This window comes from Schistocerca nitens, chromosome 7, assembly GCF_023898315.1.
Source record: "Schistocerca nitens isolate TAMUIC-IGC-003100 chromosome 7, iqSchNite1.1, whole genome shotgun sequence".
Lineage (NCBI taxonomy): Eukaryota > Metazoa > Arthropoda > Insecta > Orthoptera > Acrididae > Schistocerca > Schistocerca nitens.
Genome location: NC_064620.1, coordinates 188,885,421 through 188,910,029, shown reverse-complemented (window position 1 = coordinate 188,910,029; position 24,609 = coordinate 188,885,421). Strand labels below are relative to the sequence as shown.

Here is a 24,609-nt window from a genome sequence, read left to right as displayed (position 1 = left end):
ATTCCCAGCCCTTTAGGAAATGAAACCTAGCAAAAAACAATGCATTTTGGAATAATCTTTGATCTGTGGTAACATGTACACTGCATATTTTCGTATTATGCAAGTATAAATACAAATTCCAACAAATACAGAATGGTAGCTTCCAAAGCACTGATCTTGAGATTGTGCTGCACTTTTGTCAGCCAATCATAGGTCATGTAACATGATCTTGCCAGCCAATGATGGCAGATATCCAGAGCATAGTACACGTGATGTACTAGACTGCACATTTTTATTTCCTCCTCTCTGTGATCTGTGGAAGTTGGCTGTGTTTGTGTCACATCGGAAATTATGCTCATTGCCAACCTTTGCTACAGAAAACTATTGTGTGGGGTAGCAATAAGCAACAGTTATGAATACAGTGTTAACCTGTGTGCATTGTTGTGAAGTGACTGTTAATATTATTTTTAAAAAATAAATGAAGAGGCTGTACCTGGTCCTTCTATCAACTTGCCACAAACTTCTGTGACACAATAATAAATTATATGTTTGTTTCTTTAAACTGCTCTGGGAAAAGAAAACAGCACTTTTTTCAGCAATCAATGTGCTAAGAGGCAATTACAAACTTCCACTTCCAGCACTCTCCTCTCAGGTGTGGGGGGGGGGGGGGGGGGGGGGGGGTCAAGTAAGAATGTGCATTCAGCCAATAGGATAATTACTGTTAAGTAGGAAAAGTTAATGTTTTAAATTAATATACATACAGTGCAGCTACACGAAAAGGTAAGCTTTCACATATAAAATTGGTCATCAAAAATTTGTTGCTGTTTCTTTCCAAGGGTCCAGTTAGGCAGGATCCTAAGAGAAAAGCTTAAATTGCAGCAGCTGAATATTTCTGACAAGCAGATGATAAATTTCAGTGCTCTGCACTGAAAATTTTGGAGGTTATCTGGCTATATCTATGTTCAGTCATAATTATACTTTTTGTCATCATTATTGTGTAATTTGTAATCCATGAAAGAGCTAATATAAGCATGAAAAACTAACCTTGAAGCTCAGTATTTTTTAGTTTGTGTTATCCTTTAAGATATATCAAACACAAATGTACCAGTAAAATTTTTAAATAATGGCATAAATGGATGGTCTTCTGGCATGAAATTTTTCTAAGTGGCTGATCCTCAAAGTGTTAAGTTCTGAATGAGAGTCAAATGCTCCGTGATTTAACAAATTCATTGCATATTCTCACACATGACATAATTCATCTTATGTCAAAGGAAATGTACTTTGAAAGTAATTCAGAATAGTTTCCCTTGACCTGTAAACAATTGTGACATCACACTCATTGAAAGCAGTTTGTCATTACAAAGTACTGCGTAGTCTTTGGCCTAACGCCTTTGACAAATTTTACTGTCAGCAGATGCTTGTGTGTGCACTGTGTTTTGTTGTTGTAAATGGCACATTTTCTTTGCAATTACAGTTTTATTTTTATTTTATTCTCATGTTTATTTTTTATTGCTGCAGTATTATTCAGCAGTAGCGAGCTAAAGTAAAATTCTTTGTTAAAGTATCAATTCTCACCTATCAAAATTAAAACATTTAACTGAGAACTAAAACAATGAAAAATTTCTAGAATTCTAAAAAAAATTTTGAATTTTTCCTCAAAGAAAAAATTCCTGCATTTTTCCTGGTTGTCCCATGGTGAGTACACCCTGTGAAACAGTTACCTCAGTCTGCAGTTATGCAGTAAAAACAATGAATCACACTCAGAGAGAAAAGTGATATAAAGTAGGTGTGGTAATTAATTGGTCGTTGTTGGGTTGGGGCATGCAACAAGATGACCAATAGCAATAAAATGTTAATAAATATACATTTATAGAACCAAAACAAAGTGAAAAAAAATATTAACCCAAAATAATAATCACAACAAAAAAGAAATGTTAAAAATTGTACAGAGTGTAATAAAGAAAGCAAAAATGTAGATTTTAACACTGTCACTGTTAGTACTAAGCCAAGGAAAGAAATATCTAAGAGTTCCTTCATATATCATTGGAGATTTTTTATTATGGAAATGCATTACCACTAAAAAACTCTTGGATTTTCAGTCAGGTGGCAGTATTAAAATATCACAACATTTTAAAGAGTGTCATATAATCATCTTCTGGCAAAGTGTTGAGATAATCCAATGTCATAATACACTCCTGGAAATGGAAAAAAGAACACATTGACACCGGTGTGTCAGACCCACCATACTTGCTCCGGACACTGCGAGAGGGCTGTACAAGCAATGATCACACGCACGGCACAGCGGACACCAGGAACCGCGGTGTTGGCCGTCGAATGGCGCTAGCTACGCAGCATTTGTGCACCGCCACCGTCAGTGTCAGCCAGTTTGCCGTGGCATACGGAGCTCCATCGCAGTCTTTAACACTGGTAGCATGCTGCGACAGCGTGGACGTGAACCGTATGTGCAGTTGACGGACTTTGAGCGAGGGCGTATAGTGGGCATGCGGGAGGCCGGGTGGACGTACCGCCGAATTGCTGAACACGTGGGGTGTGAGGTCTCCACAGTACATCGATGTTGTCGCCAGTGGTCGGCGGAAGGTGCACGTGCCCGTCGACCTGGGACCGGACCGCAGCGACGCACGGATGCACGCCAAGACCGTAGGATCCTACGCAGTGCCGTAGGGGACCGCACCGCCACTTCCCAGCAAATTAGGGACACTGTTGCTCCTGGGGTATTGGCGAGGACCATTCGCAACCGTCTCCATGAAGCTGGGCTACGGTCCCGCACACTGTTAGGCCGTCTTCCGCTTACGCCCCAACATCGTGCAGCCCGCCTCCAGTGGTGTCGCGACAGGCATGAATGGAGGGACGAATGGAGACGTGTCATCTTCAGCGATGAGAGTCGCTTCTGCCTTGGTGCCAATGATGGTCGTATGCGTGTTTGGCGCCGTGCAGGTGAGCGCCACAATCAGGACTGCATACGACCGAGACACACAGGGCCAACACCCGGCATCATGGTGTGGGGAGCGATCTCCTACACTGGCCGTACACCACTGGTGATCGTCGAGGGGACACTGAATAGTGCACGGTACATCCAAACCGTCATCGAACCCATCGTTCTACCATTCCTAGACCGGTAAGGGAACTTGCTGTTCCAACAGGACAATGCACATCCGCATGTATCCCGTGCCACCCAACATGCTCTAGAAGGTGTAAGTCAACTACCCTGGCCAGCAAGATCTCCGGATCTGTCCCCCATTGAGCATGTTTGGGACTGGATGAAGCGTCGTGTCACGCGGTCTGCACATCCAGCACGAACGCTGGTCCAACTGAGGCGCCAGGTGGAAATGGCATGGCAAGCCATTCCACAGGACTACATCCAGCATCTCTACGATCGTCTCCATGGGAGAATAGCAGCCTGCATTGCTGCGAAAGGTGGATATACACTGTACTAGTGCCGACATTGTGCATGCTCTGTTGCCTGTGTCTATGTGCCTGTGGTTCTGTCAGTGTGATCACGTGATGTATCTGACCCCAGGAATGTGTCAATAAAGTTTCCCCTTCCTGGGACAATGAATTCACGGTGTTCTTATTTCAATTTCCAGGAGTGTATTTACACTAGTGGTGTGCCCCTCTCCTCCCTCTACTCCCCTCTTTCACATGACTACTGGTGGCTGTCCGGGCATTCCACGTGCACCTTGCGATTTGGACAGTGTTGCACATGCTCTTGCCATGTTGCTGCTAACTCAGGATTCCATGCTGCATTCAGCTGGTAACCTTTGCCCCTGCTGACAAAATTCTCATGAATCAGTATTTAAATGGATTCATTTATCATGCTGTCCCAATAGCTAGCTGTTCAGCATACCACCTTTATGTTCTTAAAGGCAAAGGTGTGGTCTTCCTTGATGCTATATTCTGCTATTGCTACCTTCTCTGTACATCACAGTCACCCACAGGGCTGTTGTGCTCCTTGCAAACTTTCAAAATACAGCACTGTGACTGCCCAATGTATTATTGGCTACATTTGCAGGTGATACCGTATACCCCAGTTATATTCAGTTTTAGTGGATCCTTCACAGAGCCATGCCACTCTTTCATCTTTGGCAGTGTTTGAGAGATGGTTTTTTATGGTGGATACTTCAAGAAAGCTCACAGTTTTGGCTAGAGTGGTCCCAAGTGCAGGAGGAAAGGAAGTCTCACCTGTTCTTCTTCCTCTTCCCAGTTTTTGCATATTTTCCCTTCTTGAATACCCTACTAATCTATGCTTCACTGTACACATTTTTGTGGCATACTTCTTTCCAGTTTTGTAGTTCATCTGGGAGGCTTTCTTTATCATAAATGATGAGTGACGTACATATCAGGATGGTCAGCACTGCCTGCTGTTGAGCTGGATGGTGGCAGCTCGCAGCATATCGGTAAAGGTCTGTGCAAATCTTTTACCCATATACTGAATGACATAGTGTACCATCTGGCCTCTTATTTATCAGTGTGTCCAAGAAAGGGAGACAATCATTCTCCTCCATTTCCATAGTGAAAGAAATGTTTTGATGAATGCTTTTAAGTGGTCTAGAAACTCATCCAATATGTCTCTGCCATGTGCCCATACCACAAAAGTATCATATATTTAGTGGGAAGTGCTTGGGTTTCTGGTGAGTGGCTTGAAGGGCCACCTCATCAAAGCATTCCATGTAAAGATTTGTGATCTCTGGACACAGCAGGGAACCCATGGCCACTCCATCCATCTGCTCATAAAACTCTCCCCTGCATTTGAAGTAGGTGGTCATCAGTGCATGTTCAAAATGTTCAACTATGTGTGGGTTGAAATCTTGAGACAGCAGCACCAAAGAGTATTGCAGAGGAACTTTCTATATCTACATCTATGTGATTACTCTGTTATTCACAATAAAGTGTCTGGTGAAGGGTTCAATGAATCACCTTCAAGCTGTCTCTCTGGTGCTCTACTCTCAAACGGCGAGCAAGAAAAATGAACACTTAAATTTTTCTATGTGAGCCCTGATTTCTCTACTTTATCATGATGCTCATTTCTCCCTATGTAGGTGGGTGCCAACAAAATGTTTTCGCAATCAGAGGAAAAAAACTGGTGCTTGAAACTTCATGAGAAGATCCCGTCACAATGAAAAAGTCTTTGTTTCAATGATTGCCACTCCAATTCATGTATCACGTCTGTGGCACTACTTCCCCTATTTCGTGATAATACAAAACGAGATGCTCTTCTTTGAACTTTTTTGATGTCATCCATCAGTCCCACCCCATGCAGATCACACATAGCACAGCAATATTCCAGAACAGGGTGGACAAGCATGGTGTCAGTAGTCTCTTTAGTAGACTTGTTGCACCTTCTAACTGTTCTGCTAATGAATCAGTCTTTGGTTTGCTCTACCCACAACATTATCTATGTGATTGGTACAATTTATGTTATTTGTAATTGTAATCCCTGAGTATGTAGTTGAATTTACAGTCTTCAGATTTGTGTGACTTATCACGTAATCGAAATTTAGTGGATTTCTTTTAGTACTCATGTGAATAACTTTACACCTTTCTTTTTTCAGGGTCAATTGCCACTTTTTGTACCATACATATATGTTATTTAAATCATTTTGCAATTTGTTTTGATCTTCTGATGACTTTACAAGATGGTAAATGACAGCATGATCTGCAAATACTCTAACAAGGCTACTCAGATTTTCTTCTATGTCATTAATACAGATCAGGAACAATAGAGGATGTATAACATTTATCTGTGGACTGCCGGATATTTCTTCTGTTTTACTCAATGACTTTCCATCTATACTATGAACTCTGACCCTTCTGAGAGGAAATCACTGAGGCAATATTCCAATATTCCATAGACATGCAGTTTGGTTAGAAGACACTTGTGAGGAACGGTGTCAAAAGCCTTCTGGAAATCTAAAAATATGGAATCAATTAGACATCCCCTATCAATAGCACTCATTACTTAGAGATAGTTGTGTTTCATAAGAATGATATTTTCTGAATCTGTGCTGACTATTTGTCAATAAATTGTTTTCTTCGAGGTAATTCATAATGTTCGAACACAGTATATGTTCCAAAACTCTACTGCGAGTCAACATTAGTAATATGGGCCTGTAATTTACTGGATTACTCCTGTTTCCCTTTTTGGTGTGACTTGAGCAATTTTCCAGTCTTCAGGTACGGATCTTTCTATGAGTGAGTGGTTACTTGCTAAATATGGAGATATTGTATCAGCATTCTCTGAAAGGAACCTGACTTATACACAGTCTGGAGTGGAGGCCTTACCTTTATTAAGTGATTTAAGTTGCTCTGCTATACCGAGGATATCTACTTCTATGTTTCATGAATAGCAATGTTGTGTTGTAACTTACATGCAGGTTATCTGTTAGTAGTTATGTGTTCTCAAGTATGTTTAAGAAATCGGCCAGTTCTTAACGTGATGACTAGTGTTCAGCAAGGAGTTTTGCTAATATGGGTCAGCCTGTAATGTGTCAATTAATGGCATTACATATTGGCCGCAGTGGCTCCCATTCCTTGTGGATTTAGGGCAATCCACACTGGCATCATGTCACTGGTGTCCTGCAGTACAGCCACTTTTCCATTGTCTCTAGCGGATCTGAGCTCTGCAGTAAAGCTACTGTTTACTTGTTCACTGTCGAGTTTGGATCCATGTTGAGCTTCGTGTAGGGCGGGTCCTGTAGTACGAAGCCAATTTAATGATAGTAGTTGTCAGTGCTGATTGGAACTGTTTCATTCCTTTTAACTACTGGGGGAATGATACTGTCAGCACCACTTCACAGTGATTGGATAACCTCCCATTCCACTGCAGTCACGTTTGTTTTTCAAGTTCATGATACTATCAGATCTTAGGCAGTGGTCTGATGATGACGCAAACTGACTGTTGCATGTATATGTATGAGCAGTTCAGCTTGCTGAGCTTGTTTGAGACTGTAACTGCTTTGTGAATCATTAAATCCTCTGATGATGTATCTAGCATTCGAAGCGAAACATTAGGCAGCAAGGTGTGCTTTGCACCATGACCTAATAACCCTAAAACAAATATCACCGACAATGCAAATAGTGGCAATGAAAGCCTGAATCTATGATGTCCTACAAAAATTTAAAAATTCGCTGAAAAATGAAGGAGCTATTGGAAGAAAGTGCAAACCCTCAAGGGCATATTTTCAGCTGCTACATTTTATATGTTTGGTTAAACTCAAAGATAAGAACATAAATATGATAAGACAAAAGAATTTTGTGCAGCAGACAGCACTTTGTGGAGGTACATAAGGAAGTGCTTGTTACCAGCTTGTGATGCATTTGAAAACACAACATACAGTGTGATCAGATTAACCCTTATTAAATTTAGGGTTAGCACTTTCTTGCACCCATCCCTTCAATTTGAATGTCATTACCAATTATGCAGGCTAACTCTCTAGCCAAATTAACAACTGCCTTCTCAAGTGAAAATTGGATATTCTCATTGAAAATGTGGAGTACTTCATAGGCACTGCATGTTGGTGGATCCTCTAATTGGAGAAAAAATCTTGTCTTCAAGGGGCATTGTCCTATCTGCATCTGAGGCCAGAAGAAGCTACACAATTGATGGGTATCAGGTGTTGCTAGCCACTCTATGTCTTCTTTCACTTCCAGACTCCCCTCCTCCAAATGACAGATGGTTCAGCTCCTCAAAAGTGAGGTAACTGAACTTACACACTGACTATGCCAGTAACTTCAGCACCTTCTAAATGCAGTTCCAGCAAATCAAAAGTGGTACTGGTGAAAGAACACATACAGTTTTAGCTATCCTGTTGACAGAATACAACACAGCTGCTAAACACAACTTCAATAATGTAATCAATATCTTTGCTACTTTCAAGCAAGGAAATGCAAATAAAATGGCAAATTCTGGAAAGGGCTATTTCCTCAACTATTAATTATAGCTCCTTTTCTTTTTTCTATGTAATACTATTGCACTATTAGTAATTTCTGAGGAGCAAATAAAACCTGTAATTTTTTATACAGTACATCACACTAAAAACAATGTAACTAGCTGCCATAAAAAATATGATACGGATTTTGCCTTACTTTAATTTTTTTTAGAAAGTAACTTATTTACTGCCACAATACATTTAATTTGTTCTGTGTAACATTTTTCATCAATACAGCTCTATAAGAAATAAGTTTTAATAATTCCTCATTTTTATCACTTACAAAATCATAAAACTTGCTAAAACCGCAGGAAGGTAGTTTTATAGGGGAGGTGGAAGTCATAAGACACACACCCCTGGCAGTTCTGCCAGGATCACCTCAATACAGTTCTGGAGTAAAAATAACTTTCTTTAATTTTGTCACTGAGGGCAGCATGAAATGTGTCAAAAATAGGAATGTATTTCTTGATTTATTTTGCACCTTGGGTTCTTAGTATTTCCAATATATGGGTTTCCATAATGCCCAGCACATCTTTCTTGGTTTAACTCCTATATTTCTGCCAAAGTCCTCACTGTAATCATATGAATGAAGGTCTTATACACAATCTCTTTTACCCATAAATTATACTTCCTTAAGATTCTTCTGATGAATTGTAATTGGGAATTTGTCTTTTCAAAGGTTGGACTTACGTGGTCAGTCCACTTTAAATCTACTACATCACTGTGTCTGACTGCAGTCACAGATCACTTATCAGAGGACGAAATTACATCAGAGCTGTTCAGCTATTTGTGTATTTCACATTACATTTGTTTGTGAAAAGTCAGTGGCCAGTCTTTCCTCCAGTTGCTGTTTACTTACAAGACTCACTGCATTTTGTAACAGTTTTATGACAACATTGCTTCTCAGTCCACAGCTCCATCATCTATAACAGACTCAAAAAGCCAGTCAAATGGATATAACAGCTATCAGGTCATTCCTATATATAGCAAAGAGGAGCAATCCACTCACACTACACCAAGATATCCCAGATGACATCTCATTTCTGATGCTCCTAATTAAGACCAATATACTGGGTTTTAGTTCGTCAGGATGTCCAATTGTAAAAGTGCTAGATCGTCTTAGGACTAAGTCAGACAGGAGGTATTCTTGCTTGAGGAAATGAAGAAAGCAGGTCAGAAGGTGCAATAAGATTATTTCATCAAAATATTTGTGACATTAAAGAGTAAATAGATGAAGTGTTAATAAAACTTGACATTGACATTGTGTGTATCTGAGAGCATCATTTATGTAGCAAAGAATCTCTACGACTTCCTTTGGAGGGGAACAAATTATCTAATTTTTATGCAAGGAGTTTGTTGTTGAAGGGATGAGTGCCAAATGTACTGTTTCACTTAAAACAGCTGACATATCAAAACGCAGTCAAGACCAAATATTTGAAAGTTGTGCAGGAGAGTTATAATTTTTAAGGAAACAGCTTTTCCTTTTAACCTCTACAGGGTCTCCAGTTGAGATTACAGTTTTATTACTCTTCAGATTTGATTCTGTGCTAGGATTGGACAATAAGACATGAATAGTTGATTTGGTATGGGGATTTTAATCTAAACTTTCTGAGTGATTATCCAGAGAAATGAATGTTGACAGACTTACTCAAATCTTACAACCGGGTAGAAACTGTATACTTACCAAACAGAGTTTAGGGAACCAGCAGTGCATTAAAAGGCAGTATCTCCATAGACTGTTCTCTAACTGAAGGGTACAGTTTAAGAAAAATAATTAATGGCCTGTCAGGTCCTGATGCACAGGTAGTAATCCTGAAGGGAATCAACATAGAGTAATTATCTCAAAGTAATGAATGAAAGATTTAGGGCTATGAGTCCACTTGCAATGCAGACATTTAAAGCCAATCTCAAATGGAAAACTTGACAAGAAGTGTGCAATACAAATAACTTGAACGATCAGTACAATGCATTTCATCAAATCTCAATCTAGTTTTTTTGATAGCTCTTTCCCATTAGAAAATTATAGGTAAACTAATGACATTAGAATATCCGGGAGCTGTATTGTAATATAGGGGAAGGTAACAAAAAATACTGAAAAGTGCTGAGAAATGTCATCAGCCAGGCTAATAAAATGCATCACACTAATCAAGTGGACAATCTTAACATCTCATCCTCAGGTGTGGATGAAATAGCCAGATCAAGAAAATGCTAGAAATGGAAGTTTGCCTTTTCTTAATCTAGCTTCTAAGATAAGTCATAGGGTCAGTATTTCCTCATGTGTTCCAATATTTCTATGGAATCCAAACTGATCTCCAAGGTCAGCTTCTACCAGTTTTTCCATTCGTCTGTAAAGATTTCACGTTAGTATTTTACAGCCGTGACTTATTAAACTGATAGTTCAGTAATTTTCACATCTGTCAACACCTGCTTTCTTTGGGATTGGAGTTATTATATTCTTCTTGAAGTCTGAGAGTATTTCGCCTGTCTCATACATTTTGCTCACTAGATGGTAGAGTTTTGTCGGGAATGGCTCTCCCAAGGCTGTCAGTAGTTCTAATGGAATGTTGTCTACTCCCAGAGCCTTGTTTCGACTTAGGTCTTTCAGTGCTCTGTCAAATTCTTCACGCAGTATCATATCTCCCATTTCATTTTCATCTACATTCTCTTCCATTTCCATAATATTGTCCTCAAGTACATCACCCTTGTATAGATCCTCTATATATTCCTTCCACCTTTCTGCTTTCCCTTCTTTGCTTAGAGCTGGGTTTCCATCTGAGTTCTTGATATTCATACAAGTGGTTCTCTTTTCTCCAAAGGTCTCTGTAATTTTCCTGTAGGCAGTATATACGAGGGTATTTTGAAAAGTAAAGATACAATGGCTTGCAGTCCTTAAATAGAACATTTATTTAGAAAACATCAGTTACATCTTATTAACTGGATTATTTGTTATTTTTCGACATAATCACCCCCGTTATCCAAACATTTGTTAAGTCGGTGCACAAGCTTTTGTATCCCACAGTCATATAAGGTTGCCACCTGTTGTTGGAACCACATTTCAACTTCACCTTTGATCTCTTCATCGTCGTGGAATGGTTTTCCACGAAGATGTGACTTCAGGTACCGGAAGACATGGAAGTCGGTGGGCGCAAGGTCCGGGCTGTATGGCGGATGGTTCAATACATCTCATTTGAAAAGTTTGAGTAGTGCTTTGGTTATGAGCGTTGTGTGAGGCCGAGCGTTGTCATGAAGCAAGCGGAATCCACTTGTCAGCATTCCCCCGCGTTTGTTTTGAATTGCCCTTCGAAGACTTTTCAAAGTCTGGCAATATGCAGCAGCATTAATTGTCGTTCCATGAGGCATAAATTCCAACATAAGAATGCCCTGTCTGTCCCAAAAAACAGAAGCAATGATTTTCTTCGCTGAAATCGACATTTTGCATTTCTTGGCTTTTGGTGAATTCGAATGGCGCCATTGCATTGATTGTTGCTTGGATTCAGGTGTATGGTGATACACCCATGTCTCCTCACCTGTCACAATGTGATCAAGGAACTCATCACCTGTTTCAGCATAGCGTGTGAGGAAGTCGAGTGCAAAACCCATCCTTTTCTTTTCGTGTTCTTCCGTTAACAGTTCTGGAACCCAGCATGCACACAATTTCCTGTACCCTAACTTGACAGTCACAACGTCATAAAGAGTTGTCATTGACATGTCTGGTATGATCTGAAGCAATTCTTTCAATGTGAGACATCTATTCGCACAAATTGCTTCCTCTGTTCTCTGAACAAGGGCATCAGAGATCACAGATGGCCTACCTTCAGAGAAATGACGACACCATTTTGTTACATTTTGTCGATTCATAATGTTCCCACAAACAGAAACAATTTCTTTGTGAATATCCGCTGGTTGCCGACCTTTTGCACGAAGAAAACGTATGACGGAGCGCACTTTGCATTTGGTGAGATTCTGAATCGGCACAGCCATTTTAAACACGACCTACTCCAACCAGAAGCGACGTTCAACTGCTGAATGACCGCGAGGAGAAAGATAATGGTTCAAGGTTCACACCAGTGAACTTGCTCGCCAAAACTCTTCTGTTCCTCTGGCATACAGCGTATCTTTACTTTCTGAAATACCCTCGTATCTTACCCCTAAAGAGATAAGCCTCTACATACTTACATTTGTCCTCTAGCCACCCCTGCCTAGCCATTTTGCACTCCCTGTTGATCTCATTTTTGAGACGTTTGTATTCTTTTTGCCTGCTTCATTTACTGCATTTTTATATTTTCTTCTTTCATCAATTAAATTCAATAACTCTTGTGTGTGTGAACTGCAGATTGAAACTGAAGAAACTGCAAAAAGGCGGGAATTTAAGGAGATGGGACCTGGATAAACTGAAAGAACCAGAGGTTGTAGAGAGTTTCAGGGAGAGCATAAGGGAACAATTGACAGGAATGGGGGAAAGAAATACAGTAGAAGAAGAATGGGTAGCTCTGAGGGATGAAGTAGTGAAGGCAGCAGACGATCAAGTAGGTAAAAAGACGAGGGCTAATAGAAATCCTTGGGTAACAGAAGAAATATTGAATTTAATTGATGAAAGGAGAAAATATAAAAATGCAGTAAATGAAGCAGGCAAAAAGGAATACAAACGTCTCAAAAATGAGATCGACAGGAAGTGCAAAATGGCTAAGCAGGGATGGCTAGAGGACAAATGTAAGGATGTAGAGGCTTGTCTCACTAGGGGTAAGATAGATACTGCCTACAGGAAAATTAAAGAGACCTTTGGAGAGAAGAGAACCACTTGTATGAATATCAAGAGCTCAGATGGAAACCCAGTTCTAAGCAAAGAAGGGAAGGTAGAAAGGTGGAAGGAGTATATAGAGGGTTTATACAAGGGAGATGTACTTGAGGACAATATTATGGAAATGGAAGAGGATGTAGATGAAGACGAAATGGGAGATAAGATACTGCATGAAGAGTTTGACAGAGCACTGAAAGACCTGAGTCGAAACAAGGCCCCGGGAGTAGACAACATTCCACTAGAACTACTGATGGCCTCGGGAGAGCCAGTCATGACAAAACTCTACCATCTGGTGAGCAAGATGTATGAGACAGGCGAAATACCCTCAGACTTCAAGAAGAATATAATAATTCCAATACCAAAGAAAGCAGGTGTTGACAGATGTGAAAATTACCGAACTATCAGTTTAATAAGTCACAGCTGCAAAATACTAACGCGAATTCTTTACAGACGAATGGAAAAACTGGTAGAAGCTGACCTCGGGGAAGATCAGTTTGGATTCCGTAGGAATGTTGGAACACGTGAGGCAATACTGACCTTACAACTTATCTTGGAAGAAAGATTAAGAAAAGGCAAACCTACGTTTCTAGCATTTGTAGACTTAGAGAAAGCTTTTGACAATGTTGACTGGAATACTCTCTTTCAAATTCTGAAGGTGGCAGGGGTAAAATACAGGGAGCGAAAGGCTATTTACAATTTGTACAGAAACCAGATGGCAGTTATAAGAGTCGAGGGGCATGAAAGGGAAGCAGTGGTTGGGAAAGGAGTGAGACAGGGTTGTAGCCTCTCCCCGATGTTATTCAATCTGTATATTGAGCAAGCAGTAAAGGAAACAAAAGAAAAATTCGGAGTAGGTATTAAAATTCATGGAGAAGAAGTAAAAACTTTGAGGTTCGCCGATGACATTGTAATTCTGTCAGAGACAGCAAAGGACTTGGAAGAGCAGTTGAACGGAATGGACAGTGTCTTGAAAGGAGGATATAAGATGAACATCAACAAAAGCAAAACGAGGATAATGGAATGTAGTCAAATTAAGTCGGGTGATGCTGAGGGAATTAGATTAGGAAATGAGACACTTAAAGTAGTAAAGGAGTTTTGCTATTTAGGGAGTAAAATAACCGATGATGGTCGAAGTAGAGAGGATATAAAATGTAGACTGGCAATGGCAAGGAAAGCGTTTCTCAAGAAGAGAAATTTGCTAACATCGAGTATAGATTTAGGTGTCAGGAAGTCGTTTCTGAAAGTATTTGTATGGAGTGTAGCCATGTATGGAAGTGAGACATGGACGATAACTAGTTTGGACAAGAAGAGAATAGAAGCTTTCGAAATGTGGTGCTACAGAAGAATGCTGAAGATAAGGTGGGTAGATCACGTAACTAATGAGGAGGTATTGAATAGGATTGGAGAGAAGAGAAGTTTGTGGCACAACTTGACTAGAAGAAGGGATCGGTTGGTAGGACATGTTTTGAGGCATCAAGGGATCACAAATTTAGCATTGGAGGGCAGCGTGGAGGGTAAAAATCGTAGAGGGAGACCAAGAGATCAATACACTAAGCAGATTCAGAAGGATGTAGGTTGCAGTAGGTACTGGGAGATGAAGAAGCTTGCACAGGATAGAGTAGCATGGAGAGCTGCATCAAACCAGTCTCAGGACTGAAGACCACAACAACAACAACTCTTGTGTTACCCAAGGATTTCTACTAGCCCTCATCCTTTTACTTACTTGATGCCCTGCTGCCTTCACTAATTCATACCTAAAAGCTATCCATTCTTCTACTAATGTATTTCTTTCCCCCATTCTTGTCAATTGTTCCCCCATGCTCTCCTTGAAACACTGTACAATCTCTGGTTTAGTCAGTTTATCCAGGTCCCAGCTCCTTAAATTCCCACCTTTTTGCACTTTTGATTGTGGTCAGAGTCCACATCTGCCACTGAAAATGTCTTACAATTTAAAACCTGGTTTCTAAATCTCTGTCTTACCATTATGTAATCTGATACCTTCTAGCATCTCCAGGCTTCTTCCATGTATACAACCAGAAAGTGATAATAAGCTTCTTTTTAGTGCCTCGTTTGCCTCTGTAGTACACTTGCCCAATTCCCCTTAAAACTTTCCAGATAGCTACAAGCCTTCTGAAGTGTTACCACATTCATTGTTTTAATCATATTCTTTTTTCTGTCTTTTCTCATTTCTATTTACTTTTAAAACAATTTTACTGTAAAGACAATATAACGAGAAGGAAAGTTGCTACTCACCATATAGCGGAGATGCTGAGTCGCAGAGAGGCACAACAATAAGACTTTCACACTTAAAAGCTTTCAGTCAATGGCCTTCGTCAACAATACACACACATACGCACAACACACACTCATGCAAAAGCAACTCACACACATGACTGCAGTCTCAGGTTACTGAAACCACACTGCCTGAGACTGCAGTCGTGTGTGTGAGTTGTGTTTGCATGCGCACACGTGTGTGTGTGTGTGTGTGTGTGTGTGTGTGTGTGTGTGTGTGTGTGTGTGTCGTTGACAAAGGCCATTGGCCAAAAGCTGTAAGTGTGAAAGTCTTTTTGTTGTGCCTATCTGTGACTCAGCATCTCTGCTATATGGTGAGCAGCAACTTTCCTTCTCGTAATATTGTTACATTCCATCCTGGATTTTCCATTGTTTGAGTACTGTAAAGACAAGTTAATACGTAAGTAAGTGACACTTGTCAAGTTAAAAAGGCACTAATCACGAAAAGAAAGGATTGAGGGATTAAAATGAGAAGGGACTAATATGAGGTGTTGACATTAACACTCACCTGCAGTTGCTGGTGTACTTCATCTGAAAATTCAACATCATATGTCTTCAACAGATTTATTGTTTCCTTTATAGGATCAAACATTTGGTCAGTAGTCAAACTTCGCTCTTTCACTTGATTTAAGTAGATCATGATTTTAGGAAGCACATCATAATCCACTGGTGTCAATAAGACTTTATTAGCTTCCGCAATAAAGTCTGAAAGCTCTTGGAGGCTGAAGCAAAAGCAAACAAATGTAGGACTTAATAAAAATAATGCATTCCATGAAAATAAGTAACAGTCCCATCAAATTACAATGAAGAATATAAGAATAATTATTGTGGGTCAATATTATTTTCACAAAGCAGACAAAAAGCATGCACATCACAATAGTTCTTTTACTTTGCAATACGATAATACAACTGCAATCGTCCATTTCATACGTCGGTGCCTTCGCATATTTATTAATTTACTAGTTGGTAATGACCTGCTTTGCTGAAGACATTCTGAAATGTCAGTTCAGTTTTTGTATTATATGGGAAGCAGGTAATGGGAGTGATTTGCCAAATCCCAATTTTTTTGCAGGTGCACACAGATATACTCTATCTGACAAACTGTCTGCCAGCAGTGACAGTGACATCATTATATGAATTGTTTCATGCTTTATAATACTTTGAGTAATTCTGTTTCACTAATAAGAATCCACCTCTCCAGAGGACACCACCTTGAGGAAGCACTGTCCGTGCGGGTGGAAAGGCTTGCATATCTGCATGAAGAAGAGGGCTATGCCAAAGGTAGAGGACCTACTGCTGGAAAGGCCTCAGCTGATAGATCAGATTAAGGTTGTCCCACAATGTCTCATCTTCCCTATCCACTCCTAGTCCTTACCCAATTCCCTTTCCCAACCCAAGATATGATGCGGATCCATGCTGAGGGGTGCATGGCACATGGGAAGATGTGTCGCAAACGGAGCCTCAGGTTTACTGGGCAACCTCCCTGATTAAGTAGCCTTACACTGCGCAGGGTATTCATGGTGTGGACTGTCTAGGTCACCAAATCTCATGGGACCAAGACGGACACGACTAAAGAAAATAAATTAAAACAAACTGAGGGGCAAACTGAGACCTCAGACACCCAAATATCAGGGTCAGGACCAGTGGAAGGCATTCCCACTACTGAATCAGGGTCTAGACCTGAGCCAGAAATGGGAACTGTAATGAGAAGTTGGGCCTCATCAAGATTAAAGCCTTGTCTGGGGCCCCGAGGAGGGAACTACTCGGGGAACAGAGACAAAAGGAATGGAAAGAATGGCTTCCTAAAGACAAGTGGTGGGAATTAGAAGAGCTTGAACCTTAGACCCCCAAGAAAAAACTGTCTCAGGCAAGAAATAGGGAAACAGACCTATAGTACTGCAGTCTCGGGTAAGATGGCAGTTATCCAAGAAGGCCATCCACAGGTAGCCATCACCTCACAGAAGGAGGAACTCATACAGATGACCCTCTTTGAAAAGATTGGGGGGGGGGGGGGGGGGGAGATGCTGGTCCAGGACCGAACTTCAGGAGGGTCTATCTAGATCGGTGGTGCCCTCATTTTTGTCTGTGAGAGGGTGCACACAGTGGAATGGCGTAAAGACAAGGTGCCCATGACATCCCCATGGTAAGATTCAAAGCTGCTGGTCAAGATGGCAGTGGAGCTTCTTAAGACTGCAAAGGTATCAATATGTGTACCAAAGATCATTAAGGATGTCTCCCCTAAGACTTGTTCAAGAAGATAGGGGTCCAGAACCCAAAAGTCTCAACAGAAGACTGGAGAGTGATCAACCAGAAGATTGTGCTGGAAGAACAAACCCTGGTGGTAGAGGTTGGAGAGAAGTTCCTGAAAGCGATGCGAGAGCAAGGCCTGAAATTGTTTTTAGGGTTCTCGTGGTTATCGAAGACCTCAAAGACAATGACGGCAGCAAGACAGAGACTGGAGATGCTGCAGAATAATCTGCAACACAGTAAAGGGGCCTCTGCTGCCCTGAGCCGCTGCCTGGTGAGGCAGGAAGTGGATGGGGCCCTGATACAAGAACCCTTCTTATATAAAGGGGTGTATTGGGCCTCGGTGGCACTGGAAGTAAGCTGATGTATGCTAGAAATCTAAGTAACTCCAGAACATGCATCTATGTAGGAAATGGAATTTCTTTCATGCCAATGGTGGATTTCTACTCTAGGGACCTAGTGACTATCAGAATGCAGCAATGTGAGGAAGTATCATGACGGAAATTGTTTTGCCCTCAGCATACCTCCCTTACAAAGACAGCTCTTCTCCTCCTTTAGAGGTGAGGAGACTGGTAGAAGCTTGCCATTAGCAAGGTGAGCAACTTTTGGTGGGATGTGACGCCAATGCCCACAACCTAGTATGGGGCAGCGAGGACACCAACAGTAGAGGCGAGTACCTTCTTGAATTTCTTCTAGCTAACAACTTGGAAGTCCTGAATTGGGGCAATGAACCTGCATTCAGGGATAGCAGAAGGGAAGAAGTAATTGACATAACTTTTGGTTCCATAATGATGGGCAGCTAAGTCAAACAATAGTATGTGGCGTTAGAGCCATCCTCATCGGACCACATGTACATTAAACTGAAGGTTGAAATGGGAATCTGACAGACCATGACCTATCGGAATCACAGGAAAACAGACTGGGAGACATAGGAAGGACCTTGACTTAAGCTTATCGGAAATTAAAACCTCGATAAGGAATCCAGTAGCATTTGAGGAAGTAGCAGAGGCTGTTACCTCTGCCATAGTGATCTTATATCAGGGCAACTGCACAATCACCAAGAAGTGCACAAATAGGAGTGTGCTTTGGTGGAATAACAACTTGGAAACACAAAGAAAACAGGTACGAAGACTGTTTAACCTTGCGAGACATAAGTGACAATGGACAAAATATTGTGAGGCCCTTGTCAACTATAACTTTGTAATTAGACAAGCAATGGAGGCATCCTGGAAGGCATTCTGTGAGGAAGTGGAGAGCATGGCTGCACAGGCCAGACTTCATAGAATCCTCACTAGAGTACCAACCAATCCAGGAGGTATGTTGAGGAAGGAGGATGGGGAATAAACAAAGACAGCACATGAGATACTGGAACTGCTCCTCAAATCTCACGTTCCTCAATATGCTCTGCCGGAAAACACAGACCAGAATTGATCCCGGAGAGACAATGGTTCTCAGGTACTCGAAGAGAGTACTGGGAATCTGCCATAGAGTGTGTGGACTTCAATAAAATCCAATGGGCAGTGGGAACATTCCAACTGTTCAAGTCACCTGGCCCAGATGCAATCTTTCTGGCTCTCCTGGAACAGACAGGAGAAAATCTCATAAGAGTGCTATGCATATTATTCAGGGTTTGTCTAGCAGTAGGTATCATTCCCAATGCTTGGAGGGTAGTGAAGGTTGTCTTAATTCCAAAATCAGGGAGATCTGATCATACCAAGGCCAAGGATATGAGACCAATCAGTCTGTCCTCCTCCATTCTCAAAACATTGGAAAAACTGGTTAATGTATATATTGAGGAGAGGAGGTCCCTCTACATTCAAACCAACACACGTATCAGCCAGGTAAATCATGTGAGATAGCTCTCCATCAACTCATTGGGAGAGTGGAGAAAGCACTTCACTTCCAAGAAATAGCCCTCTGCATCTTCCTAGATATCGAAGGGGCCTTCAGCAACACGACCTTCAATTCCAGGGTAAGGGCAGCAGAGGTGCAGGAGCTGTGGACCACTATATGTAGGTGGACCAGGGCCATGTTTAGTGGAAGGAAGGTAGAGGCTATCGTGATGAATGAAAAGATGGTAATTAACATCACTAGAGGCTGCCCACAAGGAGAAGTTCTGTCCCCTTTACTGTGGAATCTAGTGGTGAATGAACTCATTGAGGAACTAAATTCCAAATAATGCATTTGCCAAGGATACGCAAGGGGAGGGGGGGGGGGGTTGGAGGGCAGAAAAAATATGCACTTTTCGGAAAATGGAAAATGAAAGATATAGAAAACTAAAAGGGGGTGAAGAAGGAGTAGTTGCTGAAGAGAAATACTGAGACCAAAGAAATTAACGTGTATTAAGTCCTGATAGGTGGTGAGAACCAAGAACATGTTGTAATGCCTCTTGATAAGGAAACTTATAACAGAATACTAAATCGCTTTTCAGACAATAGCTTTTCATCAAATACTCATTATCATTTTTGTAAATGATTGTCTACAGAACAGGCAACATATGCTTTCATAAATTCATTTATGGTAGAACTAAAGGAACATGAAACCATTTTATAAGGCCTTATGAAGATCTTCGATTCTGTGCTAGCATCCCCTTGCGTGGGTGCAGAATATTTTTACTACAGAATATAAATGATAGTATGGGAATACAGGTGAATTTTGAGAGTAGAAACATTAAATACTGTGTTTCATAAAGTCAGATACAGAAATGCTTATCAGACACTGGAGGACATTCCAAAAACTGTGGTGTTTGCTGATTGTGTAAGTATACTGCTTACATAAATATATCCATTCCAGAGAGAATAGTGGAACAGGCTAAGAACTAGTTCATAGTAAACAGCTTAAATTTTAGCTTACAAAAACTAACATTATTTACACTCCTGGAAATTGAAATAAGAACACCGTGAATTCATTGTCCCAGGAAGGGGAAACTTTATTGACACATTCCTGGGGTCAGATACATCACATGATCACAATGACAGAACCACAGGCACATAGACACAGGCAACAGAGCATGCACAATGTTGGCACTAGTACAGTGTATATCCACCTTTCGCAGCAATGCAGGCTGCTATTCTCCCATGGAGACGATCGTAGAGATGCTGGATGTAGTCCTGTGGAACGGCTTGCCATGCCATTTCCACCTGGCGCCTCAGTTGGACCAGCGTTCGTGCTGGACGTGCAGACCGCGTGAGACGACGCTTCATCCAGTCCCAAACATGCTCAATGGGGGACAGATCCGGAGATCTTGCTGGCCAGGGTAGTTGACTTACACCTTCTAGAGCACGTTTGGTGGCACGGGATACATGCGGACGTGCATTGTCCTGTTGGAACAGCAAGTTCCCTTGCCGGTCTAGGAATGGTAGAACGATGGGTTCGATGACGGTTTGGATGTACCGTGCACTATTCAGTGTCCCCTCGACGATCACCAGTGGTGTATGGCCAGTGTAGGAGATCGCTCCCCACACCATGATGCCGGGTGTTGGCCCTGTGTGCCTCGGTCGTATGCAGTCCTGATTGTGGCGCTCACCTGCACATCGCCAAACACGCATACGACCATCATTGGCACCAAGGCAGAAGCGACTCTCATCGCTGAAGACGACACGTCTCCATTCGTCCCTCCATTCACGCCTGTCGCGACACCACTGGAGGCGGGCTGCACGATGTTGGGGCGTGAGCGGAAGACGGCCTAACGGTGTGCGGGACCGTAGCCCAGCTTCATGGAGACGGTTGCGAATGGTCCTCGCCGATACCCCAGGAGCAACAGTGTCCCTAATTTGCTGGGAAGTGGCGGTGTGGTCCCCTACGGCACTGCGTAGGATCCTACGGTCTTGGCGTGCATCCGTGCGTCGCTGCGGTCCGGTCCCAGGTCGACGGGCACGTGCACCTTCCGCCGACCACTGGCGACAACATCGATGTACTGTGGAGACCTCACGCCCCACGTGTTGAGCAATTCGGCGGTACGTCCACCCAGCCTCCCGCATGCCCACTATACGCCCTCGCTCAAAGTCCGTCAACTGCACATACGGTTCACGTCCACGCTGTCGCGGCATGCTACCAGTGTTAAAGACTGCGATGGAGCTCCGTATGCCACGGCAAACTGGCTGACACTGACGGCGGCGGTGCACAAATTCTGCGCAGCTAGCGCCATTCGAAGGCCAACACCGCGGTTCCTGGTGTGTCCGCTGTGCCGTGCGTGTGATCATTGCTTGTACAGCCCTCTCGCAGTGTCTGGAGCAAGTATGGTGGGTCTGACACACCGGTGTCAATGTGTTCTTTTTTCCATTTCCAGGAGTGTATTTCCAAATTAATAAAAATTGCTTATATGTAAAAAGAAAGGGGGGGGAGGGGGGGGGGAGAGAGAGAGAGAGAGAGAGAGAGAGAAATGGTCATTGTATACACACACCAAATCAAGCATCATATGTGAAACTCTTGGACATACAGATGGATAATAAATTGAGGTAACACTAGCACAAGGATAAGTTAATCAAAAAGCCCCGTTCTCCTTGCTTTGCTGCTATAAATCTCTTTCACTGTGTTCATCTCATACAGGGTAGAGTAGGTACTTTGTATACTTTCACAAAATAATATCTTATCGCTTAAATATCTTGAGCAGTGCAGCTATTGTCTAAAAAGTATTTACAAGTATTCTACAGCAGCATACTCTTAATACTGCATGAAACCAATAAATAAACATCTTTCAGAGGCCCTTCATTCATTTTCACATTATTCTCCATATGCCCCATAATAAATGAAAGCCTCCAAGGGTGTGGAATGAATACAGTTATATACTGATTGGCAGAAGCAGCAGCTACTACATGCCACTTCTGTAAAATCCATTAACACTGATAATCATGGAAATTAATTTTAGATAATCTTGGCTTTGTTACTGTAAAACCATGTTTCAACACATTTACTCCTTGATTTTATTCAAAGTTTATGATAAAAGTGAATTTACAAGGAACTGTGACACTTATACCCACAATACTGGAAGCAAAAATAATTTTTATGTACCCTGTGGCTCCCTGCCCTGTATCCAGAATCTGGCTTTATATTCTGTTGCAGGTTGATGGTAGGCACCAAAATCAGGAAATAATAAATGTCCAGGTACTCAGAAAAAAGTAAGAGAATAGCTTAGTAGGGACCAGAAAAATTCGTATATTATAATAAATGTGAATATAATAGAGGGAAACATTCCACGTGGGAAAAATATATCTAAAAACAAAGATGATGTGACTTACCAAACGAAAGTGCTGGCAGGTCGATAGACACACAAACAAACACAAACAAACACAAACATACACACAAAATTCAAGCGTTCGCAACCAACAGTTGCTTTGTCAGGAAAGAGGGAAGGAGAGGGAAAGACGAAAGGATGTGGGTTTTAAGGGAGAGGGTAAGGAGTCATTCCAATCCCGGGAGTGGAAAGACTTACCTTAGGGGGAAAAAAGGATGGGTATGCACTCACACACACACACACACATATCCATCCACACATACACAGACACAAGCAGACATATTCAAATTTGAATATGTCTGCTTGTGTCTGTGTATGTGTGGATGGATATGTGTGTGTGTGTGAGTGTATACCCGTCCTTTTTTCCCCCTAAGGTAAGTCTTTCCGCTCCCGGGATTGGAATGACTCCTTACCCTCTCCCTTAAAACCCACATCCTTTCGTCTTTCCCTCTCCTTCCCTCTTTCCTGACGAAGCAACCGTTGAAACACAAAAGTACCTCTTGGATGCTATTTTATAGTGAACTGTATCCAGATGAACAATTTTGTCCAAGATAATTTGAAACAACTTTACTTCTGCTTATAAATATAAAAAATTTAACACAATTTTTGGTTACTGATATTGCACAGCATCTGGCAAAGCCCAATTTGGAAAGATAATGTGCATAAGAATGCAATTACAAAATAAAAGATGCATGAACTAATAACACATCAGTGTGCTCAATGCCACAGTGCCATGTAGGATGAGTGTGGTAGAACGGTGTGTATAAAATTAACACTTCATAATGCAAGTTAGGACTCGGCCATGAGACCCAACATGTTAGAAGAAAGAAACTTGTTTATTTACCTGTCTGCTAAAGTCCAAAACTTGGTATAATGTGGACACTTATAATGTGACAGTTTTAGGTGGCGGGTGTTTCAACCTGTGGTTGCACCAAATATCGGTAGAGGTTGGGCCTGCACTAATTCATTTATGATACTACCATTTAGCCATCCACAGCAGGCAATTGCACATCAGCCATTACCAAATACTATGTATTGCTTGCTGCTCATGGTTTTCTTATTGTGACATGAGTGAAGGGTCCAGCATGGAGTTCGATTACAACCCTCACAGCACCAGAAGGGAACAGTGATCCCTTTGACCCTGTGTTAGTTCTGCTTTCACAGAAATGCAGAATGGATATATTTGTACCATTTATCAGTATACTTCATACATCACAGCTTTTGGGAAGTCCTTCAATGCTGATAAATCATCTTTATATTCAACTTTATGAAACACAATATTTAATGTTTCTGCTCTCAAAATTTATCTTTCTTCCCACGGTATCATTTATTTACATGACCCTAAGTTTTCAGCAGTAAAAATATACTGCACCTATGCAAGGGAATGCCATCATGGAATCGAAGGTCTTGACAGGGTCACACAAAATGGCTACAGGTTTCTTTAGTACTACCATAAACAAATTTATCAGATCATATATTGCTTGTTCTGCAGGTTATCATTTACAAAACTGGAAATAAGTATTGGTAGAAAGGTGGTTTAATATTCTGTTATAAGCCTCCTTCTCAAAAATTTTTGAGTGTGAGAGGTCTATAATTAAAGGTCATCTGTTTATCCCCATTATGTAAATAATATTACTAGTGCATATTTCACTCTTTTAGAAAGTATACTTTGAGTCACCAAGTGATTAGAAGTTCACTTATGGGGAGTGCTATCTAATCAAAGCAAAATTTCAGCATTTTGGTTGAAATCACAGCCAGCCCTTCAGTGACCTAATGTGTTTTGTACATTTTGCATATCTCTTCAACAGTTGTGTTGGCAAAACCAATGTATACTGGTGGACTATGTAATGTCTCTCTAACTAAAATAAGTTAGCTGCATACCACAGGCCATTGTCCTTGTGTTTTCTGTTACTAACAGAATTTACTGAATTTAATGGCGAATAACTTGAACCTAATACTATCCTTCTTACACCTACTGCCATCAGGAAGTTAAAGATCATTTATCTTGAAACTTCCTGGCAGATTAAAACTGTGTGCCGGACTGAGACTCGAACTTGGGACCTTTGCCTTTTGCGGGCAAGTGCTCTACCAACTGAGCTACCCATGCACAACTC

The 24,609-nt window shown here is 41.4% G+C and overlaps 1 protein-coding gene across 1 annotated transcript in view; it reads right to left on the bottom strand.

Moving 5' to 3' along the window:
- Positions 1–24,609, bottom strand: part of LOC126195528 (dynein beta chain, ciliary-like) — a 930,907-nt gene that overhangs the window by 516,511 nt on the left and 389,787 nt on the right. Inside the window, exon 25 of the mRNA XM_049934154.1 lies at positions 15,524–15,737. Within this exon, the coding sequence (XP_049790111.1) occupies positions 15,524–15,737 (214 nt within the window). The remainder of the gene's footprint in view (positions 1–15,523; positions 15,738–24,609) is intronic.